This window comes from Dendrobates tinctorius, unplaced genomic scaffold, assembly GCF_039654945.1.
Source record: "Dendrobates tinctorius isolate UK_male_01 unplaced genomic scaffold, ASM3965494v1 ptg000331l, whole genome shotgun sequence".
Classification (NCBI taxonomy): Eukaryota; Metazoa; Chordata; class Amphibia; order Anura; family Dendrobatidae; genus Dendrobates; species Dendrobates tinctorius.
Window position 1 is genome coordinate 2,251,377 of NW_027361997.1, and position 14,546 is coordinate 2,265,922.

General features: G+C 40.7%; 1 protein-coding gene across 4 annotated transcripts in view; it reads right to left on the reverse strand.

The window, feature by feature from the left end:
- Nucleotides 1-3,374: 3,374 nt before the first annotated feature.
- Nucleotides 3,375-14,546, reverse strand: part of LOC141074233 (uncharacterized) — an 83,346-nt gene continuing 72,174 nt past the window's right edge. For all 4 annotated transcript variants that reach the window (XM_073561818.1, XM_073561819.1, XM_073561817.1 and 1 more), the window contains 6 exons: nt 11,303-11,439; nt 11,023-11,217; nt 10,821-10,944; nt 10,202-10,311; nt 9,606-9,714; nt 3,375-4,623 (listed from right to left, as the gene is read on the reverse strand). In XM_073561818.1, the coding sequence (XP_073417919.1) occupies nt 3,776-4,623; nt 9,606-9,714; nt 10,202-10,311; nt 10,821-10,944; nt 11,023-11,217; nt 11,303-11,439 (1,523 nt within the window). In that variant the 3' untranslated portion in view covers nt 3,375-3,775. The remainder of the gene's footprint in view (nt 4,624-9,605; nt 9,715-10,201; nt 10,312-10,820; nt 10,945-11,022; nt 11,218-11,302; nt 11,440-14,546) is intronic.

The window sequence follows — 14,546 nt, forward strand, 5'->3', positions numbered from 1 at the left end:
AGATTTGAACCCAGATAATCTTGCTACTGGAAGTTCCTTTAAGGCTGTTGTTGTCCTTAAACCTCTATATATCAATAGTTCTTGCCATGAATTGATATTTCAAACCATCTGTTTAACTCCCGAAAAGTGGAATTTGTAGGTTATATAATAATTTTGTAAGCTACTTTGTTGATTGCTTTCTTTCGGATGTAACTTGCAGATTTCAATAAATAAAACATTAAAACAAAACATGGATGTTATAGTGATACATAATTTTATACTTTATATTCCTGGTGGTTTTGAGGTATTTGTAATGTGTGCTATTTATGTATGTATCATGCCATTTTGAGACAAATTTAATCTTTTGTGCCGGTTGAATTGTGGGGCGTGTGCCTCCCGCTCTCGCCTCTTGATCCGGCCTCCAGCGTCCTTGGTGTGCGACTGGGAGTCATGGTTAAAGCCATACTTACGCTCGGGTATGCTTCAGGACCTGGCCGGGTCACGTGGGAGCAGTGCGGCCGGCCGCGGGAGCATACACCATTACATACAACCAATCGGTGACCGGCCTCATGATTTACACATGACCAGTTACTATGGATACAAAAAGGTCCTTTCTGGGAGCTTGTACAACACTCCCCTTGAAAAAGCATGGCAGTATAAGCAGCGAAACGTGCATCGGGGTTGTCACTGGTTGTATGGTGTGCCTCAACACTTGGTAAGAGGACGCTAGCTTATTTCTTTATATGTTTATGTGACGGTAGTAAACCTTTCACCTTACATGTGGTTTGTTACCTGGCCTTATATCCATATTTTAGCAAATTGAATTTTAATGGAGATGAGATTTATTTATTGCAACTTTAGACTTGCCAGTTTCAGGTGTGAGCTAATAGGGCAAGGTCACTAACTACATAGGGTATATGTCTTTCCTAGTGTTTTTTTGATATACAATTTTATGTGATTGATGTCAATAACCATACCACTGAGTTCCACCAAGTGGTGTCCTTGTATTGCACTTTTATTGGTTTTCTAAATGTGTTTCTGTGCTTAATAAAGATTTTGTACAATTTTTAAACACTCCTATCATTCTCCTTTTTATGAATATGCAAAATATGAGCAGCATTGTCCTATGCTGCAGTCAATTGTCTTAGTGGCCATAGGCCACGGGTGGCTATGTGACTTTGGCAACAACCAAGTCGCCTCATGGGCACTTGGACGCCCCCCAGATGTGACTGTAGTTCTCCTCTTTTGGGTGTCAGTCCCCTTTTGAGAACCCCAGTACGGAGATGCAAAGAACCCTTGCTTCCCCAAGGAACTCTCGAACGCCTGGGGTACCTATCCACCAGGCCCACCAAGTCATCTGCATTACGAGGATCTTCGTGGGCAACCCAGGATTGCACCAGCCTCAGAAGGGAATGTATGAACCTGTTCAAGACAACCCTTTCCACCATCTGTCCTGGGGCAGAAGATTCAGGTTGCAACCACTTTTGGACCAGGTGTAGGAGGTCGAACATTCATGCATGCCCAGCAGCCAACGACAAGGTGAACTCATTTTGCACTATACGTGCTGTAGCCTGCGTTCATGGGCTTACATCGCCAAAGCTACCAATCTTGATGATACATATCTCCCTTCAAGGACCTGTCCAGTGGCCATCTTACAACAGTCATGACCAAAAGTGTTGGCACCATTGAAATTGGTCCAGAAAACGAAGTATTTCTCCCAGAAAAAATATTACACATTTTGTTATACATGTTTATTTCCTTATTTCCTTTGTGTGTATTGGAACAATGAAAAAATACAAATTGGATACTATTTCACACAAAACCCCAAAAATGGGCTGGACAAAACTGTTGTCACCTTTCCAAAATTGTGGGTAATCAACTTGGTTTCAAGCATGTAATGCTCATTCAAACTCACCTGTGGCACCTAGCAGGTGTGGGAAATATGAAAATCACACCTAAAACCTGATAACAAGGGGAAAAATTGACTCAATCTTTGCATTGTGTGTCTGTGTGTGCCACACTAAGCTAGGAGAACTGAAAGAGAAGAGAAGTGTCTGAGGACTTGCGAACCAAAATTGCCAAAAAATATTAACAGTCTCAAGGTTACAAGTCCATGATGATGTGGACTTGATGTTTGTCCACAGTGCGCAACATAATCAAAAAGTTTAAAACCTGTGGCAATGCAGAGAAAAATTGATGTACGGTTGCAACGCAGCATAGTCCAGATGATGGATAACCAGCCCCAATCAAGTTTCAAAGACATTCAAGCCGTACTGCAGGCTCAGGGTGCATCAGTGTCAGAGCAAACTATCCGTCGACATTTGAATGAAATAAAACGCTATGACAAGAGAACCCGGAGGACCCCCCTGCTGAGACAGAGACATAAAAAAGCTAGACTGCAGTTTGCTAAAATGTACTTAATTCATTTTGGGGAAGCGTCTTGTGGACAGATGAGACCAAGATAGAGCTTTTTGGAAAAGCACATTATTTCGTTTACAGAAATCGGAATGAGGCCTACAAAGAAAAGAACACTTTACTTACTGTCAAATGTGGTAGTGCTTAAAAGATGTTTTGGAGTTGCTTTGCTACTTTTGGCACTCGGTGCCTTGACTGTCTGCAAGTCATCAAGAAATCTGAAAAATTTGTCAGAAAGCTGGTTCTGCGTCCTAGGCCATGGGTCTTCCAGCAGGACAACAATCCCAAAAATACTTCAAGAAGAACCCAGAAATGGATAGACAATGCGCTGGAGAGTTCTGAAGTGGCCAGCAATGAGCTCCGATCTAAATCCCATTGAACACCTGTGGTGAGATATTAAAAAAGCTGTTCAGAGAAGGCACCCCTCAAACATGAGAGACCATAACAGTTTGCAAAAGTAGAGTGGTCCAAAATTTCAGTTGAGTTGAGTTGTAAGAAGCTTATTGATGGTTATAGGAAGCGATTGATTCCAGTTGTTTATTTCAAACAGTGTGCAGTCAAATATTACGTTGACGTGCCAACAATTTTGTCCAACCCATTTTTGGGGTTTTGTGTGAAATTCTGCTCAGTTTGCCTTTTTTCTGTGTTTTTTGTGTTGTCAAACATGATAAACATGTGTATAATACTTCATTTTCTGTAACAATTTCAGGGGTGCCAACACTTTCCACCATGACTGTATATTGCAAAAAGGGGTTTTAATGTTATACCTGATAGATGTTAAAATTCAGTAAAATTGCCACACACAGTTGAAAAATTCTCATCAATATAATTCAGTACATTACAAAAATAAAATGAGACTGAAAAGGTAGATAGACATTTCGTAGAAAACAAAATTCAACACCTAGAAAAATCTTGCTTTGACGGCTCTCTAAGGGATCAAATTAAGTACATAGAGATTAGAAAGATCATCTCTTTGAAGATGTAGAAAAAGTTTCTGTTTATTGAGATACATTCTATGGATGGAATAGAAATTGGATAATAGCATTTACAGGTAAATAATTGGTAATAAAAACTGAAAACAGTTGACATGTATAAGTGACAGTATAACTGTAATTTTAGAGAGTTTGTGAGGTTCTCCGGTAGCAGCTTTCCTAACATTCACATATTGAATAGTGGATGGATTTTGCGTAACCAATTCTGCAAAATCCAGGTGACTCTTCGGTTTGAAAGAACTCTCAGAAAATCTTGTAAAAAGATACAGTGAAAAGGAAGATGTATTAGCTCCATTACTTCAAAACACATTGCATTCCAATTCCTCCATTAGATATTACGATATTGTGAACCATGACCAAAATATATAAGGAGTGTTATAGTTTCCTCTTTAACGTGTGTGAACACCCTTATGTTTCACAAAATTTGATCTATGTGTAAAACATTTCCCGCATTCTATACATGAAAATGGTTTCTCCCCTGTGTGAATTCTCTGATGCTGAACAAGAACTGATTTCTGAGTGAAACATTTCCCACATTCTGAACATGAAAAAGGTCTCTCACCTGTATGAGTTCTCTGATGTTTAACCAGGTCTGATTTCTGAGAAAAACGTTTCCTACAATCTAAGCATAAAAATGGTTTCTCGCCTGTGTGATATCTGTGATGTTTAGATAGATCGGATTTCTGGGAAAAGCATTTCCCACATTCTGGACATGAATATGGCTTCTCCCCTGTGTGAAATCTCTGATGTACAACAAGATCTGATTTTTTAATAAAATACTTCCCACATTCTGTACATTTAAATGACTTATCATAGGTGTGAATTTTCTGATGACTCTCAAGATAAATTTTAAGTGTAAATGATTTCCCACAATCCGAACATAAAAATGTCTTCTCCTCCATATGAACTTTTTGATGTGTAACAAGATATGACAACTGAGTAAAAGATAACCCACATTCTTGACATGAAAACGGCTTCTCCACTGTGTGAATTCGCTCATGCTCAACAAGATCAGAATTCTGAAAAAAGCATTTTCCGCACTCCAGACATGAAAATGTTTTTTCTTCTCTGTGAATGCTTTGATGTCTCTCTAGGTCAAGCTGATGTATAAAACACTGCCTGCATTCCAAACAGATACAGTTTTTTTCGTCTAAGTGGGTTTTTTGATGTTCATCAAGCTGTAATCCATCAGCAATCGACTTGCCGCAATCAGCACTTGAATATCCCATTTCATGTTCTAAGAAGGAAATAGAATATATTGTAGTTAGATATCAAATAGAACACCTTTAATAAGATCTCCCAGCAAAACATTTATTCGAGTATCCCTTCTAAATGTATGTATGTAATGTATTGTAGGTGCAATATCCCCTTCCCAACATGGTGATTTCTGTTTTTGCGCTTTTCATTTTTCCTTCCCCGTCTTTCAAAATTAATTACTTTTTTTTTTTTAACTGTCAGCATAGTCGTGTCGTGTTAGGGCTTGCTGTTTTGCGGGACAAGATAAAGTTTTCAGCGGTACCAAGTTTCTTTATACTTGTCTTTTTTATCGCATTTTATTCCACTTTTTGCTCGGCGGTATGATAATAAAGCATTCTTTTTTGCCTTGTTTTTTATTTATTTTTTATATGGCGTTCCCAAAAGGGGTTAACTAGTGGGACAGTTTTAAAGATCGGGTCATTTTTTTGTTTGTTTTTTTTCATTGAAATATTTATAGATACAATTAACTTTGATTTTTTTATTATTTTTGATATTTTTAAAAAATATTTTTACAATTATTTAAAAAAAATTTTTTTTAAACTTTTTTACTTTGTCGCAATAGGGGACTATCATTTTTTGAAGGCTGATCACTTGTACAGCATGGGGATGAAGCAGCATCCCCATGCTGTATAAACTGTGAGCTCTGCACTGACACAGAAATTTGCTCATCAAGCACTGGGCATGATCCATGATCAGCAAGTTTCCTAGCTATGGTGACCCGGATGTCGTCATTTCGCCATCAGGTCACCATGTCAACGATCGGGACCCGCATCACACTGCGGGGTCTCCGATCCAAAGGCAGAAGGGCTGTCAGCACCTCTGCTGGCTCTTAGAATGCTGAGATCGCTTTCAATCGCAGGATTTCTGGGGTTAAAGTGTCGGGAGTGGCGCGAGATTGCTCCTGGCACTTAGTGCCGGGTGTCAGCTGACAGGTGGCGGCGATTGCCCAACGTACAGCCTGTGTGTGATCGCGATGTCATAATAATGCGTCACTGGATAGCTAGGCCCAGGGCAAAGGGATGTATTATTACGACAAATGTCAGAAAGGGGTTAATGCTCTTATACCACATCACATTTGGAAAAAAAAAGTTGCTGGGAGTTCTTTTTCAACCCCTTCACCCCCGAGACTGTTTTCACCTTCATGACCAGGCGACATTTTACAATTCTGGCCAACATCTCGTTATGTGGTAATAACTCTGGAACACTTCAATGGGGCCCAGTAATTCCGAGGCTGTTTTTTCTTGACATGTTGCACTTCATGATAGTGGTAAAATTTGCTTGATAAAACTTACAGTTATTTGTGAAAATATCGGAAATTTGTCAAAACTTTTGAAATTTTTGTAATTTTCAAACTTTCAGTTTTTTATGTCCTTAAACCTGTTAGTCATGCTACATAAAATAATGTATAAATAACATTTTCCATTTGTCTACTTTACATCTGCATAATTTTTGAATTTTTTTTGTTGTTAGGAAGTTAGAAAAGTTAAATGTTAATCAGCAATTTCAAATTTTTCCAACAAAATTTACAAAACCATTATTAAAACTTGGGCATTTGACAAAAATACCCAAAAGTAACATCATTCTATAAACTGCACCCCTCAAACTACTCAAAACCACGTTCAAGAAGTTACTGAACCCTTTAGGTGCTTCACAGGAATTAATGCAACATGGAAGAAAAAAAAAACAAAAAACATTTTTTCACAAAAATTTTAATTTGGCCCCCAATTTTTTCTCCTCACAAGGGTAACAGGAGAAAATGGACTCCACAATTTGTTGTGGAATTTCTCCTGAGTACGCTGATACCCTTTATGTGGGGGAAAACTAAGTTTGGGTGCATGGCAGGGTATGGAAGGGAAGGAGCACAGTTTGACTTTTTGAATGTAAAAATGACTGGAATTGAGAGCGGACACCATGTCGCATTTAGAGAGTCTCTGATCAGTGGAAAGCCCCCACAACTGACCCCATTTGGAAACTAGACCCATCAAGGACTGTATCTAGATGTGTAGTGAGCACCTTAAACTTCCCCAGATGCTTCATAGAAGTTTATAATGTTCAGCTGAGAAAATAAAAACACATTTTTCTCACAAAAAATGTTCTTTTAGCCTAAGTTTTTTTATTTTCACAAGGAAAAAATGAACCCCAAAATTGTTATGCAATTTCTCTTGAGTACGCCGATATCTCATATGTGGGGGGGACTACTGTTTGGGCGCACGTCAGAGCTCAGAAAGGAAGGAGCGCCGTTTTGGAATATAGACTTTGATGGAATGGTGCACTGTTGCATTTGGAGAGCCCCCGATGTGCCTAAACAGTGGAAACCCCCCACAATTTCTCCTGACTACATCGATACCCCATATGTGGTCGATATCTAATTTTGAGGATCAGTGCAAAGTTCAGAAGGGCCATATTGGAGTTCAGATTTTGCAGGAATGGTTTGAGGATGTCATGTCACTTTGGCAGAGCCCCTGAAGTGATAGAGCAGCAGAAACCCATTAGTGACCCCATTTTACAAACTACATCCCCGAATGAATTCATCTAAGGGTGCAGTGAGCATGTTGACACCACATGAGCCTCACAGAATTTTATACCACTGGGCAGTAAAGAAAGAATAATTATATTTTTCCCACTAAAAATGTTGTGCTAGTCCCAAGTTTTTAATTTTTTTTAAGTGCTAATAAGAAAAAAAATGAACCGCTCAGTGTTTTGTGCAATTTCTCCTGATTATACCAATACTCTACATGTAATCGGGAAATACTTTTCAGGCACAGTGCAAAACTCATAAAGAAAGAATCACCATATCATAGTGCAGATTTTGCTGCTATGATTTGCGGGTGCCGAGACCTACTTGGAGATCCCCTGAGGTGCAAGAGCAGCAGAATTCCCCAAAAGTGACCCCATTTTAGAAACTACACCACTCATGGGTGTGTCACAGAGTTTTATACCATTGGGCAGTCAAAAGAAAATAACTACATTTTTACAACAAAAATTTTGTTTTAGCCAAAGATTTTATATTTTCATAAGGGGAAATGGGTAAAAATGGCACCAAAATTTCTGCTGAATATAGAAATACCCACACAGCGAAACTAAGGAGGCACAGAGCGCTATTTGCCTCCAGAAGCGCAGATTTTCCTACAATAGTTTGCGGAATCCATATACAGAGCTCCTAAGTGGTAAAAGAGTAGAATCCTCCCTTAAGTGACCCCATTTTGGAAATTATACCCCTTTGATAATTTATATACAGGTGTAGTGACTATTTTGATTCCATGGGTGTTTTCCAGAAACAAGCAGCAGTGGATGTTGCAGAGTGAAAATTGCAAGTCTGCTATTGTAGTGCCGGCACGTTGGAGTTCTCAGAACTTTGTAGTGCCCAGCTTGTGCTTCTGGAGACATGCACCCCTAAATTAGAAAAGCTCTCTTCGCTACAGAAATAGCAAACATGTAGACGCTAAATGTGGTTTAGGCACACTGTTGAGCTAAGAAGGGAAAAGGGCATTTGGATTTGGGAGTGCAGAAATGCTTAATTTCTTTTGGGAGGCGAGGAGTCATTTTGCTTTTCCAGGTCCTTTTTGCTACCAGTAACGTGGAAGCCCCTATATTTCTGCTAACAGATGACGGATTTGAGTGGCGACTTGCTGTTTTTGTAGATTGAGTTGAAACTTTTATTGGGAACATTTTACAAAACGGTTGGGATCACATTTATCTGGCGCTCTACACTGAGCACTTACATCGGGGTTTCCATATAAATCTCCAAGTGACGTGATTCAGATGAAGCCCCGAGGGACCCATTCACTGTAATGAGGCAGCAGAGTCACTCCGGACTCCCGTCTGGCCTCCGTTCAGCAGTATCTTTTTTTCTGAACGGCACAAACCTGTAGCAGGCCGCCCTTTTATGCAATCCTAAAAAGACAGACACCGCCAGATCACAGCCCAGACAACATCCAAAGTGATTGGACGACTTTATTCTTTGGGTCGGTGCGATTGCAAGGATTACAGATTTTTTTTTTTATGTTTGACTGCTCTCACACTAAAAGACGCTTTTAAAAAAACAAAACAAAAAACAAACACCTAGCTTTTGCATCTCCATATTTCAAGAGCTATAATTTTATAATGACCTCGGGATGCCATGACAATGATCAGGCCCTCATGATGATGTCATGGGGGCGCCAATTGGACAGGAGAGGGAGCCACCTAAATGTTGTAATCAATACTGATCACAGCTTTTAGTGGGTTGAACAGCTGGGGGCAGGATGGGCACTGCTCCTGGCAGTGACAGCTGGATCTCAGTCATCACATAAGCCGAGCTCCCGGTGGCGACCGCACAAGCACCGCTTCTGTGCTCGCGCGATCGCCATGACGTGCCTGTGCGTCACAGATCAGGAACCCCTATCCGACCATGACATATACAGTAGGTATGTCAAACGTCATGGAGGGGATAATGCAGTCTTAGGTTATGTTCACACATTGTGGTTTTTTTATGCAACGTTTAAGCTGTGTTTAAGCTGCTTACAAAAAGCAGGTTTTGCTTAGTTTTTGCTGCGCTGCATTTTTGTCAGGATACATTTGTTTTTTGTGCATGCTGATAAAGTTTAGTGCATGGAAAAAAAAATTGATTACACTTCATCAGGTTTTGGCAACAAAAATACAGCAAAACCAGATACGTGCCTGCGTTTTTTACAGCATTTGCACTACTGATTACTTTCAAAAATGCTGCAAAAGCACTGAAAGGCGAGACATGCTGCTCTTTGATAAAACAGTCAGGAAAAAAAAAACAAGGTGTGTGCATGAGATTTCTGAAATCTCAGACATTGCTTGTACTGTGAAACGAAGCTAAAAATTTGCATAAAAAAAGCAAAAACTGTTAAAAAAACACACAATGTTTGAACATAGCTTTATGGCTACATGCAAGCTCTGAGTTGTATAGAACCAATGTCTCTGACTTCCCAATTGGATACAAGGCTTGCTTACCTGTGCTAATATCTATAGAGACTTCTTCCTCCTTACACTGGTGATCATCCATAACGTACATTCCTTCTTCCGCCAGATCTTCAACTTTAACAATAAAGAACTCTTGCCCCTGCATTGAAAAAGACAAAAAATAATCATAAAAGCATACTTTTTATTAATTCCATAAAACCTTTTACAAAACTCATTCAAAACCAGATATTCAGACTCTCTACTGAATTAAAGAATTAGGCCATGTGCACATACTGCGGTTTTGCTGCGGTTTTGGCCCTGCAGAACTGCAGCATTTCCGCAGACATGGTACTTCACCATGTTAGCCTATGGGTTTTCAAAACCGCAGTGCTCACGCTGCAGTTTTTTACCTGCGGAAAAGCTGCGTTTTTTTTTCTGCAGCATGTCAATTGTTTCTGCGGATTCTGCTGCGGTTTCACACCTTTAACATAGTAGAGGTGTGAAACCGCAGGGCAAAACCGCAGCAAAACCGCAGGTCACTTTACCTGCGGTTTTACCTGCGATTCCGCGGGAAAAAACCCGCAGGTGAATCCGCAGCGTGTGCACATACCCTAATTGGGAAAGATGCAGGGTGGAATATGGCGAACCTCAGCGTCATCTGCCTGGTGATCTAGTTGGACATCGTAATCTTCTTGAAAGTCTTGGGAAGAAGCAGGACTGTGATATCGCTCTGGTGTACTTCTTTCACAATAAACATCTGTAAGAAGCACATATGGTGACTTGATGGGAATCTGTCAGCAGGTTTTTGCCAGCATGAAATAGGGGTAGACACCTTGTTTCTAGCAATGTGCCGCTTACTGGGCTGCTTGCTGCAGTTTTGATAAAATCACAGCTTTTTCTGCTGCAGATCTCCCAGTTCTCTGAATGCTGAGCTCTGTATAACCCCGCCCACACTACTGATTGACAACTTCCAGTGTACACTGTGCATAAGCACAAAGCTGCCAATCAGTGGTGGGGGCGGGGTTATACAGAATATGGAGGACTACATGACAGCAGGTTTACTAGTCTTCTAGAGATAATCTGCTGATGATAGAACAATGGGTTTATAAAAACTGAAAAGTAGCCCAGTAAGTGAATGGGGGTCAATGCCACAAAATCATTCTGCTCTCAGATTAGGAGGCCAAATAAAAATAGTGGCAGGTTCCCTTTAATATTTTGTTGACATGTGATGATCAGATCACAGCTTTTCTAGGTGAATTCTCTTACCCATTGAAGTAAGGGGCTGATGAGTCTCCATCATGACATCCTTGTAAAGATCCTTGCAATCTTTTAAGTATTCCCACTCTTTTATGGTGAAATACACGGTACCGCCCTGACAACTGATAGGGACCTGAGATACAATGACAGACTTAGCCTCCAGAAATCATTTTTGCTGCTCATGTGTTGCACCTCTCCATGTATTCCTCACCTCTCCAGTTAGGAGATGTACAATCTCATTGACAAGTTCAAGGATTTTCTGTTCATTGTCTTTACCATTTAATAGTGATTGTGAAGGAGGCATTGTAATGGGACTCTGGTTTCTGCTGCACCCTCCTCCAGACATACTAGAATGGCTGATGGGGGTTAGAAACTCGTCACATGTCTTCTTCTGCACACTGTAGTTCTGCATGTAAAGAGAAACTGATAAATGGAGATAGAAAAATGTTGAAACTCTGTAACCTCATCAGTCATGTCCAAAAATACCTCACCTCTCCAGTCAGCAGGTAGATAATCTTCAAGGTGAGATTCAGTATTCTCTTGGTCATATCATCTCTATTCCTTCTGGATAGGTCAGGCAATTGGATTAATTTTTGAAGAAAGGTCAAATGAGATGATGATATGGAACCTGAAAGGTAAAGAAATCTAGATACTAAGAATTGCATTGGGACATCAGGTTTTGTGAAAGAATCTCTATTATGTTATAAAATGGAATCTGTCAGCAGGTTTTTGCTATGTAAGCAGAAGATAGATGCTGAAACACAGAATTCAGGGATGTGTCACTTGTCAAAGTGCGTGCTGCTTTTACAAACTGTAAAGGATTTATCACTAAGAGAGTAACATTGGCGGACTACACTAGTCCAGCATCACCCTCTCCTGTGATAAGCAGCTCAATGCCTATGGACTTTGTACACAGAGAGCCTGGTAGGGGCATGGTTAACTTTCTCAGCTCTGCTAGATCTAAAAGCTCTGATTGTCTCAGAACGGCTGCACCCAGTAATCTAAGCGATACATCATTGGATTCAGCCTCTCTCAGATGAGGTAGCAAAAACCTGCTGACTGATTCCCTTTAACTCTGTTTTGCATATACAGGAGTATGAACTTAGTTTTAAAGAGTGTTACAGACATAATAATATCTATTCTGCAAAGGTTTCTCACCATACAGTAGCTGGCAATAGTATTCTTCCCCTTGGCAGTTTTCGTGTTTTGCTAATTCACAACCTGGAATTTCCTTGTTTTTTTTTTTTGAGGGTTTGCATCAATTCATGTAAAGAACATGCCTACAACTGTGAACATTTGGTTTTCTTTTTTGTGAACCAAACAACAAATAGGACAAATAACCTTTAAACTTCAGTGTGCATAATTATTTACCCTCCTTTCTTCAAGGCAAAACTGCTCCAGGTCCTTCAAGTTACCGTAGATGGTTTCCTCTGGTGAACAGGCATCTTCACGTATGACTACAGATTCACAATTGGATTAAGACCTGGGCTTTGACTAGTTCACTCCAAAAAATTTACACGTTTCCCCTTAAACTACTTGAGTGTTGCTTTAGCAGTATGCTTTGGGCCATTGTCTTGTTCAAAGGTGAACCTCCGTCCCAGTCTCAAATTACTGAGAGACTGAAACAGGTTTTGCTCAAGAATATCACTGTATTTCTCACCATCCATTCCTCCCCTTGACTTGGACCATTTTTCTTGTCCCTGCTGCAGAAAAACTTCCCTACAGCACGATGCTGCCACCACCATGTTTCGCTGTGGGCATGGTGTTCTTACGGTGATGAACTGTGTTGGTATGGTGCCAGATATAGCATTTACCTTGGTGGTCAAAAAATTCAATTTTGGTCTCATCTGACCACAGCACCTTCTCCATATATTTGGGGAGTCTCCCACAAGTCTTTTGGAAAACTGAAAATGAGCCTTATTTGTATGTAAAGGCTTTTTTTTCTGCCCACTCTTCCATAAAGGCCACCTCTTTGGACTGTATGGCTTATTGTGGTTGTATGGACAGATACTTCATTCTCTGCTTGGGAACTCTGCAGCTACTTCAGCGTTACTTTTGGTCTTTGCCCTGCCTCTGACTAATGTACTCCTTGCCTGGGCTGAGAGTTTTGGTGGGCGGCCCATTCTTGGTAGGTTTGTTGTGGAACCATGTTCTTTCCATTTGATGATAATGGATTTGATGGTGCTCCGGGGGATCATCAGAGATTGGGATTCTTTGTTATAATCCAACCCTGACCTTGATGTCTCAACAACTTTGGCCCTGACTTGTTTGGAGATCTCCTTGGTCTTCATGGTGACACTTAGATTGCAAAAAGATGGACTCCCTGTCACTAAGCAAGAGACTTATGCGCCAGAAATTTTTAAGGGCTTCATAGCAAAAGGGACGAACACATAAGCAGATGCTAGTTTATAGTTATTTGATCCTATAAACTGAATTTATGCCTATATTTTTCTCACTTCACCAACCTAGTTTATTTAGTGACTACAGTATTACTTAATGACTTATTTAGAGACTACAGCTCCAGGAAAGACTACAGCATCAAGGATGCTCCATATGTCAAGGAAATTGTTAGCACAACATTGGACAGATGATAAGGGTCCGACTATTCACTTAGGGTACCGTTACACCTAGCGACTCACCAACGATCCCGACAAGCGATATGACACGGTCAGGATCGCTGGTGAATCGCTAGGTGGTCGCTAGTGAGCTGCCACTCAGGCAGATCTCACCAGCGACATAGCTGGGGACGGGGGTCGCTACTTACCTGTCACACTAGGCGATCCTGCGTCCTCCCGCCCGGCTCCACGCGTCGCTCGTCGGCGCCACAGGAAGCGCCGCAGGAAGTGGACGACGAGGAATGGTCCAGGAGCTTTTCGCGCGATCAGCGATAACCAGCGGGGGAGCGGGTCGGAGGTAAGTATCACATGCAGCGATATCGCTAGCAATATCACTGAAACGTCACAAAATCGGTGACTTTGCAGCGATATTGCTAGCGATATCGCAGTGTGTAACGGGGGCTTTAATATAGTAGCTGCTAAATTTAGAAAACAGGAGCGAATGCAAAACTGGGTGCAAATGAAAAATTTTGGAAAGTGTGTATAGGTACATTTCTAGATGGCACGTATAAAATTAACTAGATTCCAATTAGGGTTACTACAATTATAAATAAAAGGCAGAGTTATGATTTGTTTCCACAGAGTGCATTTCTGCCTCCTGGAGAGGTTGTCATGATGCAGAATACAAATGATTTGCGACACCTATGTTGCCCACTTAATATTCCTGTGGTAGATCTACTGTGTGCAATATTGTGCGTACCATTGAAGAAAATATGTAGTTTTCTACATGTACATTATGGACCCGATTTTTAAAGACTGTAAAAAAGAAGTCTTGAACCACTGGGATACGTAATGGCATTCCACAGTTATTGCTATGTAAAATTACACATATCAGATCTCAATTTTGCAGTGTAAAACTAGATTGTTGGTCCTTCCAGTTCTCATTGTTGTATAAAGACATATAAATGTAGACTTAGGCCTGAGTGGTAAGTATGGATGGGTCTGGCTAACCACACACACCTCCCACCTATGGGGTTGGTTTCAGCTACATAATGTGACCATGGTATGGGTCACATGGTCGAGGTTGTAAGATCCTGTATGAGGTAATGGCCTGTGTGTTGGAAGGTCCTATGAGTGGATGGACATCCTGAAGAGCATCTGGTGAGGCCGTGTACCTTTA